The sequence below is a fragment of the Micromys minutus genome, assembly GCF_963924665.1.
Source record: "Micromys minutus genome assembly, chromosome: 8".
NCBI classification, from domain to species: Eukaryota; Metazoa; Chordata; class Mammalia; order Rodentia; family Muridae; genus Micromys; species Micromys minutus.
The window spans coordinates 1,545,593-1,569,894 of record NC_137977.1 but is presented as its reverse complement, the minus strand read 5'-3'; the positions used below and the strand labels follow the sequence as shown (position 1 = coordinate 1,569,894).

At 42.9% G+C, this 24,302-nt stretch overlaps 1 protein-coding gene across 3 annotated transcripts in view; it reads left to right on the top strand.

Annotated features, from left to right (window-relative positions):
- Nucleotides 1-24,302, top strand: part of OSBPL1A (oxysterol binding protein like 1A) — a 154,351-nt gene that overhangs the window by 84,363 nt on the left and 45,686 nt on the right. For all 3 annotated transcript variants that reach the window (XM_080920072.1, XM_080920071.1, XM_080920073.1), the window contains 2 exons: nucleotides 425-587; nucleotides 18,809-18,965. In XM_080920072.1, the coding sequence (XP_080776198.1) occupies nucleotides 425-587; nucleotides 18,809-18,965 (320 nt within the window). The remainder of the gene's footprint in view (nucleotides 1-424; nucleotides 588-18,808; nucleotides 18,966-24,302) is intronic.

The window sequence follows — 24,302 nt, the reverse complement described above, 5'->3', positions numbered from 1 at the left end:
TCTATGTGTGGTGGTCCATACACACACACACACACACACACACACATACACATGCACACACACACACATACATACACACACACACACACACACATATAATTTCATGATCAGTGTTGAGGGAGAAATATTTTAATGTAATTTTCAAATTGATGAATGCCTTTTTCTTCTACTAGGATCCTCATAATTTAAGCTGATTTGTTTGGTAGTTAGCAGTCTATTTTCATTAACTACGCTGTGTGGGAAAAAGTCCTTTGGGAAGAACAAAACTAGCTTAGTAATTTTGCTCATTCATCTGTGTGTGTAACTTAACTGTTCTCATTTCTGATGTCACAGTGGAATTATATCAAAAGCAAGTAATTTTCACATCCTGAGAAAGCCTGTGTTTCCGGCCACTCTGAACTCTTGTGTATTTGTATTTTTCTAGGTGAGAAATTTTAAATTGGAACAGGAGCAAGAAAAAACCAAAATTTTGTCAGAAGCACTGGAGACTTTAGCCACTGAGCATCATGAACTAGAACGATCCCTGGTTGAAGGATCTCCGCCTGTCAGCATCCTTAGTGAGGACGAGTTCTATGATGCACTGTCAGGTAACTCCAGAGCCATTTCATCTGTGGCGTTAGAAGTGTGTCGGCTATGTAAGAGTGGCTGTCACCTGGAATTTCCCAGAAGAAACATAGAGGTTAATCAGTGCAGTTCCCCTACCTACTGTGTGTTTGTGTGCCTCTGTGTGTATGTGTATGTGCACAGGTGTTCTGTGCCACAGAACGTGTGTGTGTGTGTGTGTGTGTGTGTGTGTGTGTGTGTCTGTGTGTGTGTGTGTGTGTGTGTATGCATTTTAAGAGAAGAATCTGAAGTTTGGTGACAGGCTAAGCACTGAGCAGCTGAGATGGCTCTCACTGGTGAAGGCATTCACTGCCAAGCAAGAATCAGCTCTCAGAAGTTGTCTCCTGCTCGTGCAACATGCTATGACATGTGTGTGCTGCATCCAATAAATAAAAACATTTTCAACCCAAAGAAAGTTGGTACTTCAGATAAATCAAAATGGACTCTGCCTGTTTTGAAAGCATCCGATATGCTAGAATTGGAATATTTTCAAAGCTGCACACGTTTCCTTTGCTCCTTTTCTGTGACTGTTTTCTGACTACCCAGTCAGTGCTCAGTGTGCACAGTAGGTAGGGGCCAGAGTACAGTTGGCGCGGAAGGAAGGGAGTTCTGAACTTTGCCCCAGAAGCTTTGTACAAGGACAGCATAGGGAACCTCCTGTGATCATGGTCACCAGAGCCTCCAGCCCCGAGAATGGTCCTGATGGTACTGATGGACGACTGAGAAAGGAGGTGGAGAGTTGTGTACAGGGTGGAGAGGTGGGGCTGCCAAACAGTTTGGATTTTGTGTGTATGTGGGTATTCTCTTACGCTGAGGGCCAGGCTGTACTTGAGCTCGTGATCCTGCCTTAATATTCTAGGCGCTAGAATTACAGGCATGCGTGGCCTTAGAAATTAACATTAGAAGTTTTAAGATACATGTGAATTGGGAGGGGGAAGGTTCCAGAGAGCAAGGTAACTGGAGATCAGTGAGGCTGTGACCGCGTTTTATAGAAGGAAGTGAAAGAGGAAGCAGGACGAGAGGTGGTAGAAATGAGAACAAGAGGCTATGCCAAGAGAGCTGAGGCCATGGGTGATCTCAAAGGACTGGAGGACAGAGACTCAGGGGATTCGGGGTCAGATCGTTGCTAGTAGAAGTAGAATGAAATCAGGGGAACATATACTGTAATAGCCAGATTTGGAGATAATCAGAATTATGGCGACGGTGACAGTGTCAGTTAACTGTGGGATGTGTGAAAGAGTGATGCATGCTGGGAAGAGAGAAGATATAGAACTTGACAACAGAAGGAAGGACAAGGGTGAGGGTGCTTACTGTGGTGGGAGGGAGGCAATGTAAGAACATTTAAGATGGCTGACATGTGCTCAACTCTGTCCTCTGCCTGTTGATGTTAACTTGTGTATTCTGTGTGAGACTTCCTAAGAGAAAATCAACAGAAGCTCGGTGGCAGTGGTGCATACCTTTAGTCCCAGCATTTGGGAGGTAGAGGTAGGTGGATTTACAGAGCAAGTTCCAGGACGGCTAAGGCTACACAGAGAATTTCTGTCTTGAAACACCTTAAACAGAAGTAGATAAAGAAAAAGCAAAAAAGAAAGTCAGTAGATGGATCATAATCTGGTGGTTTCAGTGAGAAATGTCCCCAGAGGCTCACACTTTCACTGAGTTCCCTGCTACTGCCTGTTTTAGCATGCTGTGGAATCGTTAGGTATGTGGTCTCTTGGGAGGAAGCACGTCAGTGGGGTGGGCTGAGAACACATAGCCTCCCCTCACTTCTGGTTCACTTTCTCTGCTTCATGGTTGATGTTGTAGATGTAATGTCTCAACTTCTGGCACTGGCTGCATGATGCTGTGCTGCCCACCATTGTAAGCCCAGATCATCTTTCTTCTTTAAGTTGCATTTGGTCATGGTGTTTTATCATAGCAACAGGAAAACACATGCACACGCGCGAGCACACACACATTTCCACAGATTCTTATTCATAGGCTAGCTTTTAAAGATTTATCTTTACTTTAAATTAGATGTAGGCGCATATGACTGTGGGTATGTTCATGTGTGTGTACCTGCCCTTGGAGAGCAGAGGTATTGAAGTCCCTGAACTGGATCACAGGCAGTTGTGAGCTGCCCAACATTGGTGCTGGGAGTCAATCTTAAGTCCTCTGGAAGAGCAGTGTATGTGCCCTTGACCCCTGAGCACTCTCTCCCGTCTTTCTTCAAATAGTTATTAACAGCATGATACCCCTTCTTTCAGGCGTTTTTCAATCAATGCCAAGTTTATAGACCCATACACATACAATGCATACCCAAGTGTCTCAGTTAGGTTTTTATTGCTGTGAAGAGACACCATAACCACACTAACTCTTACAAAGAAAAACGTTTAATTAGGCTGGCTTACAGAGCAGAGGTTCAGCCCTTTATCGCCATGTCAAGAAGCACAGTGGCCTGCAGTAGGCAGCAGGAAAAGATTACCTTATTGGGTATGGCTGGAGCATCTGCGATCTCAAAGCCTGCCCCCAGGGACCTCTTACTCCAGCAAGGCCACTCTTTCTAAGAGTGCCACTCCCTATGGTCCTGTGAGGGCCATTTTCATTCAAGCTACCATACCCGGTATGCACTGGGACTTGAAGAAAAGTCATTGAAGTAGCTGTGTGATTATTCTGGATGAGCTTTCCCTGTATCTTTCCCTGTATCTATTAGTGTAGAGCTTTCCCTGTTTCAGTATTGTAGCTCCAGCTCAATCTTTTTGTGTGCATGTAGAACAATTTTTTAAAACCATTCTCTTCTTGAGAGACATTTAGCAGCTTCTGCCATCTCTCTGCTTCTGGGTTTGTCACGGCAATCATTGCTGGAAGGAGGAGAGAAAACATAGCTGCTGCCCTCCACCCACGTTCCCAAACGTGCTTCTTCTCAGGTGGGATTGTGGCACCTCTGCTCTGTCTCCATGCTAAGCAGACTCCCAAGGCTGAGCCCTACTGTCTGACAGCACATTCTCTGCTGGCTGTTACAAATCCGAGAAAGTGCCGAGCCATGGATAGTTAACACAAATTCTGTTACATTTGTTTAGACACCGTAGTTCATCTGTGACTCCTCTAATATTTCTTACTACAAATTTAGTGGATCATGGAATAAAGGATCGAACAGTCTGACAGCCTCTGTCCAAGTCCTGGCCTGCTGGTGACGAGGCTGCACAGTTCACGGAGATGATAGCATCTCTTGTTGAGAAATGACTTCATTTTCACACTGCAAAGTCTACTCAGCGGCCTTTCCTCACACTTCCACCTTCACTTCTGCTGAGAGAAGAAATCTGACATTAAATGAGGCTAGCTCCTGCTACCTTGTGTCTTCCCAAGGAGACTTAGTTATTATTTTATTCACTTTGGTTTAATTGCCACGTGACCTAAAAATCAGACTAAAAGAGTGAAGATTGATTCTCTCACAGTTCTGACCTCAGAGATCCTAAAATCAAAGAACATCTAGGCTCTAGGATAGAGTCTGGTTCCTTGCTCTAATGACCTGCATTCCTTGGCTCCAGGCCATCCTCCATCTTCTCATCCTCTGCAGCCTGAGATTCTGGACATCTCTTTTTTCTGCTGAAGGAGCTTGGTCATTACACTGGGCTCACCCAAAGGGTCTATGACATTTGCCCCATACCTGTTTTAGCTGAAATCTGCACAAGTCTGCTTACTAGACAAGTAGCATAAGCATGGGTTTGTCATGCTCTCCTCCAAAGTCATGCCCACCCCCTTTAACAAAAACAAAAAACCAAAAACAAAAAAAAAAAACCCCAAAAACAAACCCCCCCCCAAAAAAAAAAACAGGAGAAGTTTTAAACCAGATGTAGAACTCTCAGCTCCTTCTCCAGCACGTCTGCCTGCATGTGGCCACGCTTTCTGCCATTATGATATGAACTAAACCTCTGAGACTGTAAGCAATTGAATGTTTATTTTTTTATTAGAGTTGCCATGGTTATGATGTTTCTTCACAGCAATAGAAACCCAAACTTAGACAAGGTTTAAGTCATTATTCTAATGACAAAGTTTATACAGATCATTGTTAGGGATTGTGCTGGTTTACTAAATTAGTGGCTTTAGATTTCCCATCAATAACTATGACTTCCTGAACATGAAGCTATTAGCCAGGGATGTCTGCCTTTTGTTGAATGGTTCTTACCCAATTAGAGAACTCTTTGCTGCTAAGGCATGTGCACCATTATGGCATTCACAGGGTTACTGTGCCATGCAGGCCATTGGTGAGTCATAGACATCAAGCTGGTTAGGGCTATTGGTTGTCTCCCTCCTTTGGAAGCTTCTGTGATACCTCTAGTACTCAAAAGGGAATGTTCAGGTCACTTCAGCTTAGCAGTCTCTGGGCCCACTTTTGGAAGTACGTGATGTCTTCAGCAATGGGGATTTTATCTTCCACCTCTAGGGGTTAGCCAAGGACCTTAGCAATAGGCTCTATCAGGAGTGTGTTGGACAGACCTGGTCAATGATGCAAACAAAGACTTAGCATGTCTGGTTTTAGGATTTTATTAGATGATCTTTGAGTCTTACACAGAGCACTGCCAGCTCAGATGAGAAAGCTTTATTAAAATTATCTATGTACATGTACACACTGAAGTGTACCCATATGTATATATTAGGGTTTCTCTTTCTTTTCTTTCTTATTTAATAAACAGTTAACGGCATGATTCCTTGGGTCTTCTGCAGGTATTCTTGTTATTTCAATCACCCTCTTCTCTCTCTGTATTTACTCCCCCTCCTTCCCTACAGACCCTTCTTTCCATTTTTCCAGCAGACCACGTGATTCCTGATGCTCCCCTTATTCTACCTTTTCTCAGTTTGCTTCCCTCCTCTCTACAGTCTCCTTCCAATTTCCCTGATCAGACCCCTTCTACCCTACTATCCCCTCTATTGATACCAACACCCCCATCCGAGCAGTGGTCCCATTTTCTGTAGTTACTACATGTTGTGTATTTACATTGAAGATTTGGAAGCAGGAACCTCCAATAAAAGAGAACATAGAACGCTTGTCTCTTGGGATCTGCACAGTTACTCAAAGAAGTCATATCTCATTTTCTTTGAGTCTGAATAGGGTTCCACAGTGGAGATATGGCACAGTTTCATTATCCGTTTGTTGGCTGTAGGATATTAGAGTGTTTCCGTTTCCTAGCTGCTGTGAATAGAGAAGCAATCGGCTTGGCTGAGCAGATCCCCACTCTACAGTAGGATGTTGAGTCCTCTGGGCACATGCCAGGGAGGGAAATGGATGGGTAATAGGGTAGATTTATTTTTAGTTTCTTGGGAATTTTCCACGGTGATTTCCATTATGGCTACATTAGAATGTGATCCAACCGCGAGTGAGTGAAAGCTCCCTTTCCCCACAGTCCCTTTGCCATTTCGGGTGCATCGTCCTCTTTATCTTTGTCATTCTTACTGGAACATGGTAATATTTCAATGTTATTTTATTTGAATTTTCCTATTTGCTGGGTAACAAAAAATATTTTGAGATATTTCTTACCCATTATTTTTCTTTTGTTGAGAACATTCTGTTGAGGTTGCAGGTCCGTTTTACGAATAGGTCATTTGTTTCATCTTACTTTTTGAGGCAGAACTTTCACGGAACTTGGAGCTTCACATTTCACCCAGGCTGGTTGACCAGTAGGTCCCTAAGATCTCCGTGTCTCTGCCTTAACCCTGGGGTCATACATGGATGCCGTGTGGGGCGTAGTTCCCAGTCACTAAACAGCATCACTGGCCTTTTGAAAGATAGTTCTTAAAAGGTTTTAATAGTTTAAAAAGTTTTATTTTAGTAGCAAAAATAAAAACCACTTTAAAGTCTGGGAAGTGGCTAACTTGTGTCACCTTTTTAAAAGAAAAGTATTTTTTGATTTGCCTGGATGGGATTTCACATGGTTTCCTGTCTCCCTTTATTGTGTCCCCTTGAGCATTTCCAGGTGCACAGGATCACTGTAAATCTACTAACGTGGTAGGTAACACCCACTGTGGCACAGAGCCTATGGTTGCATGTAATTCTTTTCCAACCAGTGGGATGTCTTGAGAAAATTATTTTTCCAGTATGCTAGTGACTATTTTACAAAGTTCCACAACGAGGTCAGATTCCTGTCTTACAATTTGATTAAATACTCCTGAGTTAAATTATTTAAAAGGAGAAAAATTAATTGTTCACTGTGGTTTGTATGTATGTGTGTGTGTGTGTAATGAAATGTCTCCATCCAATAAAATCCCAACTATAGTTCACTGGACATTTTGTGGTGGAAAGGCCAAACATTCAGTGTATATTAAAGCAAAAAGATTTAACTAGAAGCTAAGTGCTCCGTGGGGAAGCTTTATTCTGGCAGAAAGTACAGTTTTGGGAATCAGTGGCCCTTCCTACCCTCTGCCTACCTCAGGCTCACTCTTCTCGAAGCTGCTTTCATCTCTCCTGGGCTCACAAGGATCTTCCCTGCACCCCTCTCCTGCAGTAGGGACACCTCTTTGGAGCAGCATTTTGCATGGTACCTGACACTTTGGGGACATCTCTGTTTCCAGCTTTGAGGTGCTGAGCACAGACAGCACTTTCCAGAGCTTGTTGAATAAACACCTCCAATATTTCTGTCCTTCTTACAGACATATTGAACAACAGTGAGCTGGTTTCATGCATCTGTGGTGGTGAAGGAGGGGGTGACGAATGGGAAGACAGATGAGAGAGAATGAGATGGCCCAGAAATGACCTTGTGGTTAAATAGTTGTCAGGGTTCATCGTGAGACCTCAGGGTATGGGAAGGTGGCAGCAGCTTGGGGGAGAAACCAAATTGTAGACTTGATGAACTTACAGCCATCTTGTAAGGGATGGTTTTAAGCACATCATGCTGTTTACTCTTTAGGGTCAGCGGAGGGATGCCTGTCCTGACTGCTGTAGCTCAGGATGAGCCCTGCTGTGTTCACTGTCCTTCTAGAAGCACACTGAGATCAGCTGTTCAGAAAGGCTTTCTTGTCATGCTTTCCTCTTACCACGGGTCGGGTGCAAATGTCCATGAGCTATGCACAAAGTCTGGTCATGTAGATTATGTCATGTAACAGAAGCAGCTTTAATATTTTTAGCACTTTAAGTACTAGCCATTGATAAATCATACAATTTTCCCAATCGATAAAAAATAAATAAATAAAACTAAAACAGGATAATAACAACTTCCTCTGTCGTGTCACAGTTGTGGCCTGTATCACATAGTTGCTTCTGTTGGGATCTATCTACTATTTGGCATGTTGATAAGGGCAATGGTGTTTACACAGAGCGGGGACAGGGCTGGACCACTTTGTTAATGCCTTTAGCAAAGGCTGGAAAGTGGGCTGTGCGCACACATGGGATGGTTTGAATATGCTTGGCCCCCATAGTGGCACTACTAGGAGGTGTGGCCTTGTTGAAAGAAGTGTGTTATAGTAGAGGAAATGAGACCCTCCTCCTAATCAGGTGGGAGCCAGTCTTTTCCTAGTGGCCTTCAGATGAAGATGTAGAACTCTCAGTTCCTCCTGTGCCATTCCTGCCTAGATGCTGTCATATTCCTACCTTGATGGTTATGGACTGAACCTCTGACCCTGTAAGCCAGCCCCAAATATATGTTGTCCGTATAAGAGTTGCCTTGGTCATGGTGTCTGTTCACAGCAGTAAAATCCTAAGACAACACTGTCACTGTTCTTCCGGTTCCATTCTCACATCTGCAACTCTCTCCTGCTACTTAACTTTTTTTGTTTATTTAATGTACTGACCACAGTTATTGTCTTCAGACACACCAGAAAAGGGCATCAGATCACATTACAGATGGTTGTGAGCCACCATGTGGTTGCTGAGAGTTGAACTCAAGACCTCTGGAAGAGCAGCTAGTGCTTTATACTGCTAAGCCATCTCTCCAGCCTCAAGGCTTAACTTTTAATAGCTATATATTTTTATGTGTCCCTCTTTGATATTATTTTATGTTTTCTGGGCCTGCTACTATTGGGCAGTCTCAGCTACGTCTTTATACTTTGTGTCTACTGCCTTGTGTACTTGATAAAGAACTAAATGCTACCTTGTCCTTGCTTTTTATTTTTAGTAACACACTTGTTCCTTATCTGCCTAACACTGTGAGTTCCTTAAGGGTGGATTCTCTGTGATGACGTGGTTGATGCATTGAACAACAGACTCTGTACCATAGGATATGACCTTTACTAAGCCTCCTCTGTAGTGTACATGGTATAGCATTCTAGAGAGGATGTGACTGGTAAACACATTCCTTGTGTAGTGTAAATGTAGAGTGAGAATAGTGGGGGTTCTCATTATCCATTTGGGGTGTTACCTATCTGTTTACTCAAGCTGTGAATTTAGTGTAGGTATATACTAATGAATGCAGTTTGTCCTTTAAGCTCTTGGTTGACTTTAGGTGTTTGTTTGTTTGTTTGTTTATTAAACTACAATGTTAACTACACAGTTCAGGTTCATCTTGAATTCACTATGCAGCTGATGGTAGACGCAAATTCATTCTTCTTTCCCAGTTTCCCAAGAGCTGGATTTAAAGGCATACACCATTGGGCCTAGATTGTGTGTGTGTGTGTGTGTGTGTGTGTGTGTGTGTGTGTGTGTGTGCGCGCGCGCACAGCGTGCTTGCGTGCGTGCTTGCGTGCCTGCCTGCCTGCCCGCCTGCCTGCCTGTCTTTCTCCCCCCAACCCCATCTATTAATTAAATAAATGTCTACATTAGGATTTATTGTGCATTTTGTGCTTCCTAAGTATCTAGACGATTTTGTTAGTCATGTATATTTTAAGTGTATGGTATCTCAGCTGCTGGGTTAGGTATAAATGTGCCCAGATAAGAAAGATTCAGTCTTTGGAATCAGTAGGCTTGTTGGCAGGCTAGGAGGAAAGACTGTAGCATAAGAGACAGTGGTGTGTGTGATAAGGCATCTGGTCTTCAGTCCTCTGCAGCCTCCCTCCCAAGTTCAGGCCCAAGTTTGTCTTCTTTGTAACATTCTCCTCTGTACTCTGTTTTATAACAGGACCTGTCTCCTTTCTTCGCTCCATCCGTGAAGCCCTGCCATGGCATTTGTTTGACTGCTCCAAGCATTTGCTCTCTGACCCTCTGTGACCTCTCTTACTGCTTAGATTATGTGGGCTATCACAGAATCTCCTGCTGCATTTTCTCTCCCCAGATGAACTCACCTTGTTCAGCTCCAGGCCATCAGTCTCCAGCAACAGCTTGCTATCACTGCCAGCAGTTCTCAATTTTAAGTCCTTGGCTGCTCCTTCCATCCATTTTTGCTGCCCACCAAATCTATTATCTAATGGAGACATTGCCTGTGTCACTGGGAAACTGCCGTGTTTCTACTAACAAAGCTAGCACTTCATAAGCACGTGCACCCTGTGCCCTTCTGTGTGCTTTTGAATTCTGTAGACATAGATAACAGGGTCTGTGTGGTGGTTTGAATTAGAAATGTCCCGCTCCCTGGCTCATTTACTTGAACATTTGGTCCCTGGCTGAAGAACCTTTAGGAGGTGGAGCCTTGCTGGAGGAAGCACATCTCTGGGGACCAGCTTTAAGAGTTCATAGCCTTGCTGCATTTCTGTTCAGTTTACTTTCTGTCTGTGGTTGAAGATGAGCTCCTTTAGCTTTTTACTCTGTCTCATAGTTGCCAGTTTTCCCTCTGCCAGAAACTCTCCCCATGGAACTGTAAGCCAAAATAAACTCGTCCTAAAGTTGCTTTTGCGGAGGTGTTTAGCCCAGCAGCAAAAAAGTAACTAATGCTAAAGTATTGCTGTAACAGGCCTGATTAAATATTTTTGGAGGATTGTGGAAGACATTGGAACTTTGAACTAGCAAACTAAGTGAGGAAACAGTGTTCTTCCATGGCATCAGATTTATGCCACTGGCTTTCTTGGCTTCCCTTAATGGTAGATCATGATCTGGATGTATCCCTTTCCTCCTGTTCTTGGTTTGAAATGAGAATGGACTCCATGAGTTCATGTGTTTCAATGTATGGTTCTTAAGTGGTTGAACTGTTTGGGAAGGATTAGGAAGCATGGACTTGGAGGAGGTGCATCACTAGGGACAGGCTGTGAGGTTTCAAAAGACTAGTGCAAATCCCATTGTGCCCTCTGCTTCCCTGTGATGGAAGGATAGGAAGGATAGCTCTTAGCTATCCCTGCTGCCCTGCCTTTGTTTTGCCATCATGGACCATAAGATAAATTAAATGTTCTTTTATGAATAACCTTTGGCATGGCATTTGTCACAATAGAAAAGTAATTGAGACACCTTTCCAAGTTACTTTTTGGTCATGGTGATTATCACAGCAACAGTCTTTTACTGAAGCCAGCCCTTCCATGCTTCGAGTTCTAGCCTATGTCATTCACATAAAGGCATAGTTCTTTACCCAGTCAGCTGTGGCTCCTTGTCCTCATTGATATCTGTTGAAACATCTACCCTTGGCCTTTGACTTGCCACCACTGTTGTTCTTGTGTTCATGCTTACAACAGACATATTCTCTCTCTCTCTCTCCCTTTCTCCTTTTTCTATATTTTACTTATTTACATTTCAAACGTTATCCTCTTTCCTGGTTTCCCCATCTGAAGTCCCCCTATCCCACCCCCCCTCTCCCTGCTTCTATGAGGGTCCTCCTCCAACTCCCACCCATTCCTGCCTCACCGCCCTGGCAATCCCCTACACTGGGGCATCGAGCCTTCACAGGACCAAGGGCCTCTCTTCCCATTGATTCCAGATAAGGCCATCCTCTGCTACATATGCATCTGGAGCCATGGGTTACTCTGTGTTGTAGTCTTTAGTTGGTGGTTTATTCTCTGGGAGCTCTGGGAGAAACATTGCCTAATTCATTATATTAAGCCGGAATTATGCTTATATCTAAATCATATAAAGACCCAACAAAGAAAGAAAACTTCAGAACAGTTTCCCTTATGAATATTGATGCAAAAATACTCAATAAAATTATCACAAACTGAATCCACGAACACAATAAAAACAATCATTCACCACAGTCAAGTAGGCTTCATCCCAGGAATGCAAGGTTCAATATATGAAAATCCATCAACATAATCTACTATATAAACAAACTCAAAGAAGAAAAACCACGTGATCATCTCATTTGATGCTTAAAAAGCATTTGATAAAATTCAACACCCATTCATGTTAAAAGTCTTAGAAAGATCAGGAATTCAAGTCCCATACCTAAGCATAGTAAAAGCAATGTATAGCAAACCAGTAGCCAACATCAACTAAATTGAGAAAATCAGGGACTAGCCAAGTTTGCCTATTCTCTCACTATCTATTCAACATAGTACTCAAATTCTAGCCAGACCAATTAGACAACAAAAGAAGGTCAAAGGGATACAGATTGGAAAGGAGGAAGTCAAAGTATCACTCTTTGCAGATTATTTGATAGTATACTTAAGTGACCCCAGAAATGCCACCAAATATGAATTGAGCAAGTGAGTCAGAACTATCCTTGTCTAGTCTTCACTCACCTCTGGTGCTTTAGCCACTCTCTCCTTTTGGACACCACAGATATGACACTGCTCTCCTGATAGGACTCTTATTCACAGTCTTTATCTCTGTTTTTCACACATTATGTTCAGTATGTCCCTAGGTATACTGAGAAGCAGACCTCTAGACATATGCTCACACAATTGCTAGAACTTATAAACAGTACCTCATTTGCAAAATAGGATCTTTGCAGATATGATTAGTTAGGGTCTCTGCAGTGTAGAGACCATCAGCTTTCTGGGTTCTATTAAAGTCTTTTCAGAAATGCTCTCATAAAAGAGGCCAGAAGGTAGATTACATAGATAGCTACATGAGGAGAGGGGACATGGAGGTAGCTTGAAATTGGATTCAGAACTTGCAATGCCTGTACCTGTGGGGGTGGGAAGAGTAATTCAAGGGTCCTCTCTAGGGCCCCCAGGTACAGTACTGTCCTACCAGTCTGATTTTGACTCAGGGAAGCTGATGTTGGACATTTGACTCCCACCTTCTTAAATACTTTCTGTGATTTCAGTCCAGGCCTGTGATTATTGTACCATAGGAAGTGATATATCAGCACCGTATGCAAGGTCTAAGTCAAATGTTAGTCATCATCTTGCAAGATGACTGCTGACTCCTGCCACCTGTGGGTTCGAGCCCAAATTCTGTGGTCTGACTGTGTGTAACAGCAGTCTCTGAGGACTCTGTCTCTGTGACTACCCTCCTCTCTGGCTGTACCACCCTATCTTGACCACATACCTTCAGCACCCATTTCTTACCAATACCCACTGTTCTGACTCGTCTTGAAGACATTGACTTTGTCCTTCCTACTGAAGCCTATTTGTCAGGTTTTCTCAGAAGCTGGCTCTGCCTTCCCTAAGAGCAGCTCCCCTCCACATTCTCAAAAATCTCAAACGTGTGCTTACAGATGTGGTTGTGTATGTCTTCCATTATTATGAATGTTGAGTCCTTGGAAGACACCAGCTATATCTCATTAAGCTCTCCAAATTGTCTTCGAAACTAGTTTTCAGCTAGTGTTGCAGATACTTTACAAATGCTGGTTTGTTGATCATATGAAGCTCCCTTCCCAAGTACAATTCTTTTGTAACTGGACTTCAGCTGTAGAATTATTAGGCGCATCTGTGACCTTCATGAAAACAGTGTAGAAGAGGCTGTCAACTAAGACTAATTGGGAACATGAGATTTTGTACTCGGGTACATTAACGTTTCCCAAGCATGTTGTGGTTTATGCAATTCTTCAACTACATGCAAAGATCTTATAATTTGAAGAAAACAGAATAGACACTTATTCCTTAGGGACCAGCAAGTACTTCTGAGAAGCTTTTGACCTCAGACTCCCTCTGGGGAGGATTCTAGAATGTCTGTAACCTGCGTACATGGCCCACATTCTACCTCATGCTCTCCTCAGTCCCTTATAGATACTGCAGCAGTTTCTTGGCACCCACCTCTGGAATCATGATTTTCAGTTTATCATTTAAATAGGATTGTGGTCAGTTTTATTTCTTTATTCTGCTCACTGTTAGTTTATGCAGTTACACCTACAGCCAAATAAAGTTGTGGCACTGACATTTAAAGCTGCGCCTTGGGTCATTTCAGACATTTTCAGAACAGCTCTAGTTCATGGAGTATCATCAACGATGAAAGCTTTACATTAAGCCTATGTTCTTCCCCTTCCTGTAACCTTAAGAGGAGGAAGCATGATTTGGACACTGTCCATAGTTCTTCCAAGTCTTCTGCTTGTTTGTTCTTAGGCTAGTTTTCAAAGATCATGTCAGAATGTTTATCAGAACAGCCCAGAGAATTATTGGCAAGTTTATAGTGTGAACTTTCCGACCTATTCTTCTAGCCTATTAATGGTAGGAAGGATTAATTAGTCAACATCTGAAGACTCCTATACTCTGAGAAGGTAAAGGTAAGGATGATCTTAATTCTAGAGTGATGTTGGAGTCACCATAACCCAGTCACAGTCCTTGGCCCATGCTATTTGGGTTAGAAAAAGGACTGTGTTAGTCACATGTTGTCACTGTGACAAAATGTCTGAGCAAATCAACTAAGAGAAGGAAAAGGTTATTTATTTTAGACCAAAGTTGACTGGCTTAATGTCATTTGGCCTGCAGTGGTATAAAGCGTCACAGTGTGCTTTACTAGAAGGGAATCTATGACTGAGGACACTTCTCACTGCATAATGGCTGGGAAGGGGCAGCGGGGCGATGGATGGGTACCAGGAACAGGATACATTCTTCAAAGGCAAGTTCCTGGTAGTCTGCTTTCTCCCTCAGGCCACGCCTTCCACCCCACCCTCAATGGACGGTGGGGGATGGACACACTGCTCAGACAGAGCCCTCCTGTGTAATCACGTCTCTGAAGGTAGCCTTTGATCCACAAGAGTGGAGGATAGTTCATAGCCAAACCACAGTGCCACATTCAGTCTGATCTGTGCTGAGAAGAGTTCTGAGTTCTAATGTCAGAGCTTTAGACATCTGAATAATTACCACATTAAAAACGTTAGAGGGCTTCATGTTCTCTTCGTCCTTCTAATAATGTCACTACTGTTCACTCTAACCAGAGATTGCTGTGACCCTCAGCTCCTCCGTAGTGTTTGGTTGCAGTCCGCTTTCTGTGAACGATAGCTTCCATGACAACTCACTGACTCTTTTAGGACTGCTCCACGCTTCCCATTCACTGGTGCGGTGGGTATTCCTAATTGCCCTGAAGGAGATCTGGGAGTGATGCCAGAAATACCAGAGTCCCCTTGCTTTATTTTTCAGGGACTAGTGAGACATCCTAAAAGCTTTGAATTCATTTGCATATTGTAGATTCATAATTGTAGGGAAAATTCAGAAAAAGGGTAATGGCTGATATGGTTTGAATCTAACTATATATTGTTAAAAATCAGCTTTTTGTGATTGCATTAAAAATATTAGAAAAAAATCAATAGGATTAGTAAGAAGTCATTGGGAGCAAATATGATCTCATATGATCTTATAAAAGTGACATTGCGGTCAGAGCTGAATGGACCAGAACCCGGTTTATGTATTTTGTAAGGCTTTTGGCTTGTTAGGCTTTTGTTTACAGGTACATTTTTGTCTTTGTGTTTCTGTTACTGCCTTTTAATTGTAAAATTTATAAACGTAAATTGATCACCCTTTCTGAGCACTTCTGAGCACACTGTGTGGTGGGGTTAGGTATGTTCACATTGCTGTGTCCGCACTCCCATCTGAGTGTGTCCACTTTCATCACGATGACAAACACTTGAGACGACGCACTTAGCGAGGAGACTTATTGAGCTCAAAGTTCTGCAGGATTCAGCCCTCGGTGAGAAGCGTGAGAAACATCTCCTTTAATGGCACATCCCTGTCACATCCCAGCTATAGTCTCTCGCTGTGGAGACACTATGATCAGGGCAACTCTTAGAAAAGAAAGCATGTAATTGAAAGATCTGCTAGTTTGGAACTGTGGCTCTCCTCTTGCAACAGTGTAGCTGTGGAAATGGGTTGATGTGTTTGTGTTAAGGGTGTGCCCATGAAGACTAGATCTCCATTGCTAGTGAAAACAGTCTTTGCTTACTGAAATACTAGGGCTAGGGCACTGCTTGCCATGAAGTTCTGCACTTGCCAAGGATGCTTTGCTTTCTACCTTCATACATGATCAACTTTGTGTCTCATCATCCTCATGAGGTAAAAAGTTCTGTTGTGTCTAATATAAAACAGAAGGATGCCACCCCTTGATTTGTTCTCTATCCACATCGTCTTCTGCTTGCTTTTGCTGCCTTTTGAAAAATGCTATGTAGTGTGTGTGTGTGTGTGTGTGTGTGTGTGTGTGTGTGTGTATTATGCACGCTCCTTCCTGAGCTTTTCTCTGCTGCCTTATAAGATCTTGTTGATCTGGCTCATACCTCTTACCTAGGACAGTTGCTGTGATGTGAAAGCTGCCACCCTCCCTATCTTACTTCTTTTGCTGACACCGCTTTCTATGACAGTGGCCTGACACCTGATGGCCACTGTCCCCATTCTGACTTCTGTTACTGGTCCTGCAACAATCTACCGAACACATTTGTCTCCCACACCGTACACTTCTGCTGGACCATGGGCAGCTGCCAGGGATCACTGTTTGGGAATCTCTTGTGCCTTGAACCTTGCACAGGGTTCCTAAGAAGGGACGGGCGAATTGAGCAGTGTCAGAGTTGGTAGATGAGTCACAATTAGAATTGAAAAATGGCCACTGGACTCAGCAGAATAAAGGTAATTAGTAACCTTTGTCAGAGCTTTGTAATTGATAGTCCAGACAAAGGAGGAGTTAGGGAGGAGGTAAGGGCAAGGAAGAGGAAGGGGGAAGAACAGAAAGATGGCAAAGAGAAGGGACACAGAGAGTTGCCAAGTACCACTAGCCAGAGAGCACAGGTGTCCGCAGAGCCATCTGGTTCTGTGTCCCTGGGATGAGCATGGAGGTCCCATGTGCATATTTCTAAAACAACCAATCCACATGAAAGTGGGGCCTCAGCTTAGGTATGTACCACACTGAGATCTTATTTGGAGAAAGTCTGTCTTTGCTCCTAGAAGCTCTTACCTGTCTCTTGTTTACTGCTTACCATATATCTTTTTAGTTAAAAAAACAAACAAAAGCACACATGAACAAAAGCTTTTTAAGTAGGAAAGTCCCTTCCTGTCATTTATGTCGCTTAGATTTCAAACATAGAGTATCCTGTGTATAGCAGTGTTTCAGAAAAAATAAATCCAAGGACTGTTTGATTGCTTTTTTATTTTTGACATCTAAATTACATAGCACAAATGCGTTTCAAATCATACTAAGACAAAGCTGTTTAACTCTTGAAATGTGCACTAGCTTACATAGAAACAAATCACAGGGTACAGGCACGAAGCTCATGAACCTCTTTTGGCCAGTGTGTCCCCAGCTCTGACTCAGACTTGCTCCTGAAGCTCCTGTTAGAAGTGTTTTCACTTTTACATTTACCACCACATCCCTCAGGACAAAGCTGACATTAGGTACTATCACCTTGCTACACACAAATGGAAACTTACAAGTGGTTTCTAGAATCTTCTCTGAGTTGTTGAACCATAGTTGACCTCAAAGAGCTAAAATCACGGTATCTTAGTTTGGGTTTTCATTGCTGGGAAGAGACACCATGACCAAGGCAACTTTTATAAAGGACAATATTTAATTGGAGCTGACTTACAGGTTCAGAGGTTCAGTCCATTATCTTCATGGCACGGAGCGTGGCAGCAGGCAGGTAGGCATAGAGCTAGAGAAGGAGCTGAGAGTTCTACATCTTGACCTGAAGGCAGTCAGGAGACCAGCATCCTTACGCAGCTCTTTGCCCATCCCCACAGTGATACATTTTCTTCAGCAAGGCCACACCTAGTCCAACAAGGCCACACTTCCTAGTAGTGCCACTCCCTGGACCAAGCATATTGAAACTAACACATATGGCAAGCCAAACAGTGTATGTGAGAGTACTACTAGTGTGTGTCTGTATTGTGATGTGTGAGAGAAAACAGCTGTGGCCTTTCTACAAGTTGGAGCTCAAGGTGTCCTATGTGGTGCCAACATGCATGGCACAACTGGCACTGTGTCCTAGTTTCTTTCTGAATCAATGTAATGGGATTGCAGTAGACTCACACACTGAGCCAGGTGCTCTAATGTAGTGGAGAAAACAAGAAGCCTAAGGCACTTGCTGCTGGGCTGAGCTGTACATGCGTACCAGCTGAGGGTTCTGCACTGACATGCGCCAAACCAGCGGTTCCAGCTGTGCAAGGCAAGTGTCTTAGAGCTGAGCACCAGTGGGCCGAGTCAGATGGGAGGTCACAGACCATCTTTGAATAGTGTTTGATTAGAAACAGGCCTCCCGTCAAAGGCTCCTGCTGTGTGCTGAAACACACTATTCACTAAAGAGTCAGAAAACTGGGGTTTGGATCCCAAGCTCCCATTTGCAAGCCAGGAGATTGTTAACATACTTGATGGTACTCCAGAGCCTTGCCCCACCTTTTGCAAAGCATCCTGAGGATGCTCAGAGACGATGTGGGCCGGGAGAGTCTGGCAACTGCTGCGGATGGTACAGAGTGGTACAGAGTGAATCATTTTCTCCATCCCCAGCAGGCAGATGGCTTCATTCTAAGTACCTAGGCAACTAGAAATGTCCTCAGAACAATGCCTCGTAACTGATGTATGGACACCAAAATTCAGGTGAATCATGCCAGAGCGGTGTTGTTCCATGTGTTCTTAAAGTTCCCTTTTCTTACTGTGGAATTTGATAAGACTTAAACTTGTCATAAGTGCAGCACTGTAGACATTTCTTTATATACATGTTTTTAAAGTGAACCTTTTTAGGGTATGCTAAAGTTAGGATGCCCTGAGAAAGAAGAGAATAGAAATTTGGGGGTTGGAAGACTACTGAATATGATTTCTTAAAGGACTCAGTAATCTTTGGCTCTAAGTATATAAAATCAGTTTAGCTGTAACTTTATATAAGTGTACATCTGTCACATAAATTCGTGTGAGCCACAATGGGAGTGGGTTCTCTGAAATCCCCGAGGAGGTGTTTGCGGACGGACTGAGAAAGGACAGAGTAGGCTGCTTGAGTTTCACAGCCCGATGCATTGAGGGAGATATCCATTATTAGTGAAGCCTTGTGCCCAAGTTCAGTGCATTCATCATGAGCCTGCTCTGCCACAGGTTCCGAGTCCGAGGGGTCGCTGACTTGCCTGGAAGCTGTGACAGCACACTCCTTTGAAGAGAACGAAGTGCCTGTGAGCAGTGGAAAACACAGAATGTCCGAAGGAAAAGACTGTGGTGGGGGAGATGCGCTCTCCAATGGCATCAAAAAGCACAGGTATGGGGCCTCGGACAGGTCAGCCATCACCTGCACACAGCTTGTGCTTTTCTCTGCTTCCTCCTCAGTCCTGGCTGCATATGTTGCTTGCTGGGCCACCTCCAGGGCAGGAGTGGAAGTGCTCTGTCTGCTTGGAGAATGTCCCCTGTAAGTTCAGGGGCAGAGCTTGGCTCAACGGCCAGGCTTTCAGGGAGTGTCTATTCCTTTGGTTGGGAGTGAGGCTCTCAGTACCGCCCATTGAAACTGATGCTCTGTTCCCGGCTCCTCATTCATCTTTTATGACTCGGCCTCCCAATGCTATTTTGGTTCCTAGTCATTTGATCTTCTTGTTGGTTTTAAGAGTGAATAGTAATGTTGCTGGCCTGCTGTCACAATCTAAATTTAAACAAAGGCTGTTACTAAGGTCCAGGATTTGCTCAACACATTCATTTTATATGCTCTAATGACATTAGTGTTTTATTTCCCCAATGGGTTTGTGCTAGAGATTGTCCCAAATGATCTGGTGTAACAGACACCACAGTTTTCTGGTTTCTGATCAAGTTCTCAGAGTCATAGAGTGTAATTTCATAAAATTACAATCAAGTGGGTTATCCTGTTGCCTTCATGAGGGGACGCTAGTAGTTAATTTCTCCAACAGTCTTCTGTGTGTTTTATAACTATAGATTGTATAACACCACGATTCTGACCACAGTTGCCTCAAGCATGCCAAGGACAAGCATTGTCCAGTGCTGCTCGGATGTATGCATCCCCTTGTTTAAAAAAGTTTCTAAGTTTGCATTTCTTTTCAAAAGTATAAGTGGATTTTTAAATAGTGTAAATAAAGTTCCTGTGACACTGACTTAGAAACTGGCAAGATTAAAGCAGCTTTTCTTTGTTGATTCTTACACTTTAATGGCTTCCCTACTACAGATGATGTGGCTAACTCTCCCACGGTCAGCAGCAGTTACTTTGGCCTATAGGACTGATGTGTGTCCAGGACATGAAATACCTCTTAGTAAACCCGAGACAGATATCTGTAAGAAACACAGCCAGTTACTAAACACATGTTGTATTCTCAATGACAAACAAGCAAAATCTTTGGGAAAATAAAGAACAATCTGAGTTCTTGTGATAGTTATTAAAATACTCAAATAAGTACAGTGCCGGGGTCAAGCAGCTGCTCTTGGGACTCCCCTCTGGCCTTTCCTCCTTCTGTATATGTGCTGTCACAAGACGGTAGCTATTTTGTGTTCGAACTAATTATGCTGTACTAATGTATTCTGCTCTCTTAATCATACCCAGAAAGATACAAATATGCAACTTGGAATTAGGAAGACCAATTCAGGCCAGGTTGTAGGGAGAGAAGACAAAGTAAGTAGAGAGCTAACCAGGAAAGTTACATGTATAAGGGTCCTATTCAAATTGTAAGTGTGATGACTTGTTCTTCTGTTACTGCTTCATCAGAAGTAGAGAAGGTCAGAAATTGTCAGAAGACTTAATAATTTCAGGCTTGGAAAAGGTAGCTTTGAAATGCCCATGTTTTCACCTATAGCCAGGGGATATGTGAGTATATATGGATTATAAATTGTTTTTTTTTTTTTCAAATAAGAAATGAGAAACTTTACTAATTATAAACCCACCTTAACTGATAGACTGATAATTTTTTAAAAGTATTTCTAATCATTTTTCTAATTTTTCATGAAACTATTTGTCTAATAAAAAGATAATTCAACAATGATTAAAATCTTACTCTATTCATTTAGACAGTACCCATTTATTTTCTGATACAAAATAAATGTTGGTTGCTAGGTCAGTGTTCGGCCTCTGCCATACTGCATTCAGTTACATTGACAGGGCTTTCGTACCATCTGGGCTGAACTCCAAATGAGCTTGTACTTGTACTTCATTTCTTTTGAGCTCCAATCCTTTAACTTGTAGTACTTTCCCAATAGTTCTCCTTGGTAAAGGCTTAGCTATCAGTTTCATGCTTATCACTGGATACAATGTAAAAATACAAAGCAGGCAGTAAGCGACTGCTGGACCCAGGAGGGTCTGAGGATGCCATTCCCTATCTCAGCAGCTTCCACCGATTAGAGGACACAGTGCTCCTTCCTAGCAGATGAACTAGCTCCTCATTAGGAAGTGTATCATCAAACCTCAGCAGTGGGGGAGCTCCAGTGTCAACTGTTATAGCAAATGCTTAGAGACGAGACATTAAGACAGTCACAACATCAGAAATCAGACATGATTCTTGATTCATTAATTTTTAAAAATTTTAGAATTGAGAACCCTTAGCCAGAGATAAAACATACAAAAACTTGAGAAGTAAAATTGTCATTATCCACAAATAACATATTTATCTGCATAGAAGACACTTAGTATCCATATAGAAATCGTAAGAGTTAGTAAAAATTTTTGGCAGGGCTGTTGCATACAGAATTATATTTTTGTGAATTATCAAGAGAAACTGAATTAAAACTAGAGAAAAAGAAATATTTGGAGCAACTACTGGAAGTCACAAGCTTATCAATTCTAGCTACCCCCCCCCAAAACCCACGCACCCAGTAAGAAAAAGATACTGATAATTTTGAGAATGAATACTCATTGTCATAAAGGTTCTCTTGCCAAATTGATCTGTAGATGTGTCTTGGAAGCTGTGACATGGGTTCTGAGGTGTGTATTGAAGCACAGAGGGTTTTCAAGAGTCAACACCAGAAATTGTGACAAAACAGTTCTGACTGTACCAGGAGGTAGACGCACTGTAGAGAATTCTGTGGAGGAAAACTGGCCGTTTAATAGAGCATGGCAGGTCAGTGTGGGAAGGAAAAGGTGGGGGTGCTGTGAAATAATCAGTAATCATTTACTGCAGGGAGGGGAAGCAGTGAACTCTCTCACAGACCGGGTCCCCCATCTCCACGTTCACTATCTCCAGGTTTAAGCTACTATATATGGAAAGTACCTTCAAAGGTGAAGTGATTGTCTCATGTTAGGTATTACAAGTAATCTAGAGATCATTTAAATACACAGAGGACATGCAGGTTTCTGTGCACCTAGGACACAGTTTTATATAGCTGATATCAGGAACTCAGATTTTTGTATCAGGAACTGGGTGGGGCCTTGGAGCTGATTCTGCATAGATGCCAAGGCATAACTGCATATAATCATAAATTCAAGATGAACCAAACACCTAAATGTGAAACTTAAAATAGCTTCATAATTTTGAGCTGGGGAAAGATTTCTCACAGTAGAAATGGTAGATTGTTTATTTCAGCTGACATTAATTAATGCTAGCTCACTTATCTGTAAATTTGGGGGGAAACTCTGTTTTAAACATGGCTGTGGATCAAAAGAGTTTGTTATACCTAGGTGCATGGTGGTTGAGCCTCCATGTAGTTGGTAGCTTCTCTGTTCGCCATGACTGTGTGTGATGTGAGTTGTTAGGAAGCTGAAGGAAGACAAATGTTGTAACAGTTGTGTTTGTGTATGAAGATTTTCTTCTAGAGATTCACAGACAAGCTGAAGTAAATAAGTTGAAAAATAAAATCTATGTCAGTATTTTCCAGAAAGCATAAACATTGAGAAACGTGAAGTATTTAGTACATATTCTATCTTCACTGGAGCTGTAGACATGCTCTTTTGGGGCTGCCTTATTAGGTTCTCTTATCTACCACCCTTCAACTCCTATTCCACCCCAGTCCCTTCCAACCCCTAACACTAGGAGGAGAGAAAGAAAGCTAGAGGGGAAAGAGGCATAGACCTCTTTAGACTACTTCCTGCTGATTAAGGACAGTGAGTTCCTTGAAGCAAGTCCAGTCTTTGTAGTCAGGACATTTCCAACCACCAATCCAGCAACCCAGCAATCCTGCAGTAGCAAATGTAGCGGCAAGGGGAGTAGCAGCCGCCACCCCCCCCCCCCCGGACTCTCACATTTATACCCTCTCAGGAGTCCTCAGAATTCCAAACATAAACTATCTGTGGCTGGCAAAAATCATGCCCTTCCTAGAGTATGTGACAGTTGTAGTGGCTGTGGACAATCTGAAGTTGCTCCATGTCTCATACCTTATATTTAAAAAAAAACAAAACATAGTCATAATATACCTGAGTTTTAAAAGAAACAAAAATTCTCACTACACTGGAGCCACCAGAGAAAGGCAAGATCTTTGCCCAGAATTCAGCAGGTTTGTAGAAGGGTCTGGGGACAGCAGGGAGTCTGTGCTCTTTTGCCTTAAAGGTAGATGTCTGGGAAGGAAGGAGAGAGCAGTAGTAGAGAGCTTCGAGCAGTTTAGGCACGGGGATCCCCTGAACAGCCGAACACCCCACCGAGTACTAAGAAATGGCCTACGAAAGCGACTCTGGGGTGGTCGTGTCAGCAGTGCGGCGGTTGGGTGAGGGTTCCACTGTGCTGGCATGTAGGCTGAATATTGCTAGTCAGCAAACTGCAGTGCCTGCTCCTGGAGACAGTGCACACTGGGCACCTGGAACAGATTGGCAACTTAGATGGCAGCAGCTCAAGCAGTGACTTCAACCTCTAGTCCGTTCAGGGTCCAGAACATTCATCTTCTATAAAATTACATCCAAGTCCTCCCCACAAAGAAGGGTGCCAACTTGACAGATGGGACTAGTCAAGAGAATTTAAAACTTCATCTAAGGACAAGCTGGCAGGCTGTGCGGTCACTTTGAGTATGTTAGGAAGAAACAGAAGGCAGGTTGTTTATTGGTAGAAATTTCTGTAGGAAACTGTGACATCATACCAAGTAGAGCTCATTCTTTCCTATGCTACCCTGGGAAGAGTTGGTGGAGAAGCTGATCTTCAGAAGCAGGGCTGAGGCCCAGGACCGCACAGGCCCACCCACGCTCCTGAGATGCCTCCTTGTAGCCCAGAGGTGCTTTAGTTAGTTGGTTGGTTAGTTAGTTGGTTAGTTACTTAGTACAAGCAGAGGGTATGTCCCAGTCTGGGCATTGTGTATGAAAGCTCTGGTGAAGATGAACTTTCATGTAAATTTGAGGGCTTATTTTAGCCTCTTCTGGACAGACAGATGCTTATTGTGGGCAAATGAGCAGTTTTCTAGGACATTCATAATCTGCGGCTCTGCCAGAATGAACTACACGACAAACAGCTAAAACTGGGAAGAAAGGAGAGAGCAGTAGTAGAGAGCACTCTATCTGGGGTGTAAAAATAAAAACTAATTTTTAGGTGTATAATTTCATTTTTAAAAATTTATTGCATAAAATTTCAAGCATGCTTAGACATACAGAACTGCTATGAACCCTGTGTGTCTATCACTGCGCCACAATTTCTCAGCCGATGCCTTTGTTTTACCAAAACTCCATCTCATTTCTAAGAACTTTAAGATATAT